This window comes from Pinus tabuliformis, chromosome 7 (assembly GCF_031772625.1).
Source record: "Pinus tabuliformis cultivar Carrire ecotype Pingquan chromosome 7, CPIR1, whole genome shotgun sequence".
In the NCBI taxonomy this organism is placed as follows: Eukaryota; Viridiplantae; Streptophyta; class Pinopsida; order Pinales; family Pinaceae; genus Pinus; species Pinus tabuliformis.
Window position 1 is genome coordinate 437,498,897 of NC_142293.1, and position 7,279 is coordinate 437,506,175.

General features: G+C 30.2%; 1 protein-coding gene across 1 annotated transcript; it reads right to left on the minus strand.

Moving 5' to 3' along the window:
* Positions 1-1,530: 1,530 nt before the first annotated feature.
* LOC149247846 (uncharacterized) lies at positions 1,531-4,593 on the minus strand. Its single transcript, XM_089458305.1, has 2 exons — positions 4,047-4,593; positions 1,531-2,746 (listed from the first exon to the last, which is right to left on the minus strand). The coding sequence occupies exons 1-2, from the start codon at positions 4,388-4,390 to the stop codon at positions 1,891-1,893; spliced, it is 1,200 nt and encodes a 399-aa protein (XP_089314431.1). The 5' UTR covers positions 4,391-4,593; the 3' UTR covers positions 1,531-1,890.
* Between the last annotated feature and the right edge of the window lie 2,686 nt (positions 4,594-7,279).

Genomic DNA, 7,279 nt, shown 5'->3' on the forward strand with positions numbered 1-7,279 from the left:
AAAGAAAATAATAATTAAGTTATAACTTTATTATTATTATTGATGATAAAGTTAGTTATATATATATATATATATATATATAAAACAAGATTCTTAATCATGGAAATTCATCTTATTATGTTATGGAGATTTTTAATTAATAAATAAATTTTGTTATAATATCATGGCTTATTAATACTCTATATTTCGAAAAAATAAAATAAATAAAAAATAAAAAAAAATAAAAAAACTATGACTCATTTCATATGATATTTGTTTATATGACTTTTTTAATTAACCAAAAATCATAATTAATCTTACTCCTGATTTGTGTATACTATTAATACTATATATCGAAGAAAAAAAAAATGACTCATTTCATATGATATTTGTTTATATGACTTTTTTAATTAGCCAAAAATCATAATTAATCTTACTCTTGATTTGTGTATACTACTAACAATATCCTATGAAAAATAAATCTACTTAGTCTCAAAGATGACTTTTAAGTTTACGAAAGCATACATACTCTACCTCCTCTGATTTTGAACTTGTAACCTCTTAAGAGAAAACACAAGCTCTTAACCATTAAGCCCACTTAACCATTCATCACTTATTTAGTAAATAAGTTTATATTTTAATTGAACTAATTTATTTTTTATAAAATTATGACAATTAAATTTGATAAACATACAGTAAACTTATCAATCCTGTATCCTTTTCTTTTTTGAAAATATACGTATTCTTTACTTTTTGAAAAATCATTCCTCATAGTTTAGGTTTCTTTTTTGAAAAATCATATAGTAGACTGGTTTTGTTAAGTTTTAGTTCATATTTTTTTGGTTAATCTTCTCTAAAATTTGATAAAGATTTATTAGATTTATAAGTTTGAATTACACTTTAAATAACAAAATATCATAATTACTGGCAAATTATATGGCTCATTCCAATGTAAAAATGTTGAGCAATGCCTAAAACCAATGACCGTTTTGTTTTCACCCAAACTTTGCCATTCACAGTTCTTTTATTTGAAATTGTCTAGAACTTTGTTCTGTATTTTATGACTTGACTCATTGTCATCTGTAATGATGGACTTCGAAATCTACCATATGAAGAGCATAATCTTAGTTAAGTTTAACTGGGAAGCATGCTCAACGATGACTGCGCAATATACCCTCCACCCTTTCTTTGTTTGCACTTGCTAGAATCAAAACATCAAATGTATCAGACTTAGTGAATAAACAACACATGGTTTGAAAACCACCGAGATGTAAATTCCAAAACAATTATCTATTTATCTTTCTGGCCCTAAAAATAGACTTGAGATGCAGCTCGGTAGATGGGCCTGTGGAGGTGATGACATATGAAAGCCCATTATCCAACTCCATAAAACTTCGCTACCATTTTTCTCAATGGCCTAGAAAACGCATAAGTTATCACCAATAAGACATCGTAAAGCAAAATATTGGCATTAAAACAACTGGACCTATGAAGTTGAAAATAAACAAGATAGACCACCAAACAATTTCCAAATCAAGAATTCTCAACCATCTTAAATAAATAATAACATAGTCCCCTGTTTACATCTTAAATAAATAATAACATAGGCCCCTGTTTACATGTAAAGGAAAATAAATATTATAGTCCCCTGTTTACCTGTAAAGGCAAAAGAATTCAGCCCATTGAATATTGGCCAGAAATAGGAAATACATTGACTTAGGAATTTTTCGAGTGCACTCACAATCCTGATATAATTTAAATAATACTTGGTTTTATAATACAACTACTGCGCACTAGATGAAAGGACTTGTGAAATCATCAATCTTAGTAAGTATATCTATATGACAGACAAAACACTACGGATTGTACTTTTGAGCCACCATATTATTTCCTTATCATATTGGATGCATTTTATTCCCACTTCCCTTCTACCTGGTTGCAATTTCTAAATGAATATGTCAGAGCAACACTTCCATCCATTCTTTTCAATACATATCTCTCCACTACAACATAACACACAAACTTTCTTCCAGTGCCACTGTTACTGAATAATTTCTCCATTCTCACATCTCTGCTTGTTGCTTCTAATCCTTGCCTACCTTGATCTGTCCTGATTTTTGCAATAATGGGCCAACTTAGTCTCACACCCTCCAGTTTTCCCCTTCTCTGCATTATTCCTTTCATCCAAACACTCTCATCATCATCTCTAATCTCTTCAATTGCCTCAGTTCCGAATAGTAATGGTTCTTCCACCCTTGTTGTTCTCTGTACAAGTATATCTTCACCGGGAGCACTGACTTCTGTTCTGTAAATCTCCTCCCAGAATTTCTCTAGCTCCATCTTGTAGAAGGGTGTCTCCATCAGCTGAATTTGGGGATCCTCATAGCTGTTGCCCAGCTCCTTGATGAAGATAAAGGGGCAGTACCATTCACCAACTATAACAATAGGTGATCTTTTCTCCGAGAATGAAAAATTGGAAGGGGGTAATTGTGACCTCAAGTAAGCATTCTCGCCTTGAACATATACAAGTTTGTCATGTTTACCACGCAAATCTTTGGGGCTAACTGACCAACCATCCCTACGTAGAAACTGTGGTGGAAAACCATCTGAAGCGATGCACTTTGAAGTGAACCCACGTCTCTTTCGAATTACTTGGATCTGTTGGTATGGATTGTTGGGTTCCAGAGATCTAGGACGCAAGTCTTTGATACATCTACAGATACAGAACTTAGTCATGTCTTCTTCTGTGGAGCAACTTTCCACCAATCTGCACACATGGCAAAATGCTTAGCAGCCAACCTTCTCATTCTTTTTAGTTATCCAATGGTATAAATAAAATTATAAACAAAAAATATAAGCCATTACAGCAATATTTTCTAGTAAATATAACAATATTTATAGCTTATTCATGACCATAAAGCCATTACAATAATATTCTCACAAGGCATTGAATTTAGCCGCAAAAAAAAACAACCACCATCCTAACCAAACATTCAAAATAACCTCAATAAAAACTAATTATAATAATTAGCTCTGTAACTGTGTCCCAAAAATCATAATCTGCAATCCTCATAAAAATGGTCCTCAACCTAGTTTACCCACAATCATAGCTCCAAAAGTTGGACTCGGTCCTCAAGCCTGGTTTACAGCTCCAAAAGTTGGATTCTTTTCACTTGTAGTTTATGAGTGACTGACGCTACCTGTTTCTGACTACAATCCTCATAAAAATGGGCCTTAAACCTTGTTTATCTACAATCATAGCTTCAAAAGTTGGATTCTTCTCACATGTGATTTATGAGTACCCGCTTCTAGTCAAAAACAGACCACATGAGATTGATGCTTTCACTAATAAAGAAGTCTCATGCTTTTATGAGATGGTTTCTTTGGATATTGTGAGAGCAAAAGTCTATAGTATTGACACTATTAGGGGAGGAAACTTTCAAATATAGATTTGAAATCTGTTAATATTTAGCTACTTTAATAATTATTTATTTTTTATTTCTCTGGTTTGGTTTTGGGTCCATTTTTTAAAATTTTCTGAGATAGTTGAAATAGTAAATTTAAAGTTCTTGATTTACAAAATGGTATTAATATAAAAGTTTTGGAGTAACAGTAAAAATATATTTTAAACAATAAAAATAAAACATATATAATTCCATGAAATTTTGATTGTCTAATTTAAATTCAAAAAAATTAAAAATATATTATTCCATCCAAAATACATCTTAAATAATAAAATTATACAATCTTACTAACATTCTGATTTCTTATAAATTTAAAACATATTACACCATATTTTTTCTTATGCATTTATGTGAATGGTAGATTCTGAGAATATCTGGGGATGAGGGCTATGGCATTCAAATTCCAAAATATGCAGGGAATCCCCAATAATGATACCTACCAGATTCAGAGATATTCCCAAAATCTACCATCTAAATAAAGATATTTTTTCGAGTAAACCCACCATGTCAGAAATCAACACTGATTTGTTTTTAATTGCGATTAGAACAATACTGCAGGGTTTTATAGCGGAAAACAGTCTGATAAATAGCAGAAATGCTCACCCTTTGTACTTGCGTTCAGCTCGAACAACGTAGTACCGATTGGAGGAGATGGGTTGGCCTAGAACTGGAATAAAATACGCTCTATCCGTGTTTTGTCTATCCCGCTTCCCGTAGACGGTTTCCAAGCATTTATCTTGCGGGAAAGGCAATTCTCGCAACTCGTTCCCGCAGCAGCCCCAACAGCACGCACCCTGCTCCTCGTCGCCTTCCTCTTCATTTTGCTGAAAAACTAAATATGCAGAGTACGGGCCTTCGGGTGGGGGGAATAGAACACCGCCCTGTTGGATATTTCCATTCGTTGCAGCAGCCTGCTTGTAGGCCTCTAGTGATACTGTAGCATACATGGCGTTGGGTATTTACTTCTCCCTAAACACACAGGAAAAATCAGGATGAGGATGTTAAATTCTTTCTTTCAAATTCAGACAACAGCTTTGAAATAAACAATCTGTATCCATGGGCTGTTATATAACAGAGTCTTCCCGATTTTTGTAAGGTGTTTGATGGAATTGTCTCATTGACTCGTTTGCCCCGGCACCGTCTATATAAAGATATTTACATGGTCCAATTTTGAACTCAAGATAGGCAACCATTTTGACATTCCACGGCACTGTCCATGAGAAAATATCTTAATGGTTTTCACCCAGTATTGAACTGTGTGACAGTTTGTCAAAACATGGTGGCCAAGATTTCTAAAGCCACACATGTTAAGCGTAGATGCGGAAGATACTGTCATTGTCATTTTCAGGAGGGATAGAATTTGACGGTCAAATTGTTTATTACAGTGATTTTCTGATCAAATACCATTTATAAATTTACAAAATTATTGAGATTTTTCATTAAAATTGTGAAGATGGATGGGGAGATGCGAAATTGTAAAGATTGATGAAGAGGTGTGAAAACCGATGAGGCTATTTTGAAATTCTAATCTTGATCTTGATCCTACATGAGATCAAATTAAATTATTTGGATGGGACTCGTTAACATTTAGAAATAATATGGAATTAATTAGATTAAGTGAGGCATACAATATTTTAAATTATTGAGTTAAGAGGTAGTATGATGTGTAAGTATTTTTATTCATCATCAAAATTGAAATTTTATCATGTCTATCCAAATTAAAAAATTTAAAATATAAAAAAATAAAAATAAATAATTGTGTAAAATATTTAAATAATATTAATAGATAAAATAAATTATATGTGAAGAAATTGAATCTTTCTCAACTCATATTAGATCTGTGTTTAAGATAGATTTATATTGATTTAAAATCAAGTAAATCTATATTAGTTTAAAATCAAGTATATAAATATAGCTGGAATTCCATAAAAAATGACTCATTTGCATTGAGAAACTAAAATATATTATTGGGCTTATCAATCCAGCGTGACCAGAGGTTCCTCGTTGAGTACATCAAATGGTGCAACAGTATGAACGGATCAAGTGAGATCATGCTTGTGATTGTGAACATGACCTCTAGATCAAGCAAGACATTGTTTGTAATTGTAAACATGAATCCAAAATCTAATATCGACATATTTTGATCTAGAAATAACATAAGAACAATTAAATTAGTAGACATTGATTTTCACTTTGTTGGGTTTTGGGATTGTATAATCTTGTTAATCAATTTTCTCAGCTGGATTTGTGCAATTTTTCCTAGCAGCAGGCTGTTTAGCCTAGGATTTGCCTAAATTTGAGCAGCGGTCAGCTGCTCAGCCCAGAAATTGCGCAATCCTCTTGGGCAATCAACCCAACTATTGAAATTGATATAAAAATCAAGTATTCTAACTTTGAAAAATAATTTAAATCAAGTATTCTAACTCTGAAACATAATCATCTTATCAATCATTTACAATGCCTATAAGACCAATCGAGTCTCAATTTGGAGACATGTTGTTTCTTATTTGTTTATAATTTGCTTAACTATGAGGCATAATCATCTGGTCAATCATTTACAATGCCTATAAGTCCAATTGAGTCTCAATTTGGAGGCATGTTGTTTCTTATTTGTTTATAATTTGCTTAACTTCTAATAGTCTTAAAAAAGATGAATGACTATATTTGAGAAATAGAAGAAACTTTCGCATATATGGAATTTTGAGGAATTATAAATTCGTATATGGAATTTCAAGGTTAAAAAATTGTAAAATATGTACAAATAAATTTAACATACATGGAATTTTGAGGAATTATAAATTCGTATATGGAATTTCAAGGTTAAAAAATTGTAAAATATGTACAAATAAATTTAATTTTAAAATAATTGATAGAATTTAAAATAAAAATAATGATATTATATTTAGAGTAAATTTTTAAATATTTTTAAAGAGAAAAGAAGAAAAATATTTTTTAAATCATATTTTTAACTTATTTTTTTATACAGTTTTTTTTTTTTTTAAATTAAATTTCAAATATCATTATTCATTAGGTACACAATATAATGCACACACTTAAAAAACTGAGTAAAATTATAAAAAAAATAAATAAAACTAAAAAAAATCAATAAAAAAAAAAAACAGACCACAAATTTTTCTTAATGATCTTTTCTTTTTCTCCAGCAACACTACAATCTAAAAGATATGCACGGCTTCTTAAATTACATTAATATTAATCAGGGTATAGCCTAATGCAAAATAACAAATAAAATTAGAAAACCACAAATATAATCATCAATATAAAGCATCATTTATGTAACATTTCATTCTAAAATTTTCTTCATCAAAAGTATCATTTTGTTTAAATGAGAAGCCTTTCTCGTAGCTACATCAACATGTCTATAGAAGGTGCTATTAATCTAGTAAAATCCTCAAATAATTCATTAACTTTTAAATAACATTGTTTAATATCAACTTTATTAATCTAGTAAAATCCTCAAATAATTCATTAACTTTTAAATAACATTGTTTAATATCAACTTTACATATGCATATGATCACATTAAATCAAGATTAATCATATTCTTATGTCACATATGATCACATTAAATCAAAACTAATAAATCATAGTTTTATGTCACTAATTAAAATGTTTGGACTTCATTCTCTTCGCATAATTTATACAATTACTGCATGGTTGGAAAAAGGAAAAATTTAGGAAAAGATGTTAGGTTTTGCAACATTCACATTTTTTTTTTATAAGAAAATATATTTCATGAATATCTAAATTTATATTATAAAGTAAATTTATATTATAAAATAAATGAATGGCAGTAAGACTAATTTTTGTGTAAAGAA

What these genes read in the sequence shown, in the direction of transcription:
- LOC149247846 (XM_089458305.1), bottom strand. Translation starts at nt 4,390, where the DNA reads ATGTATGCTACAGTATCACTAGAGGCCTACAAGCAGGCTGCTGCAACG. An exon ending in GCTGAACGCAAGTACAAAGG is followed by an intron (nt 2,747 to 4,046) that starts GTGAGCATTTCT and finishes CCATGTGTGCAG; the next exon opens with ATTGGTGGAAAGTTGCTCCA.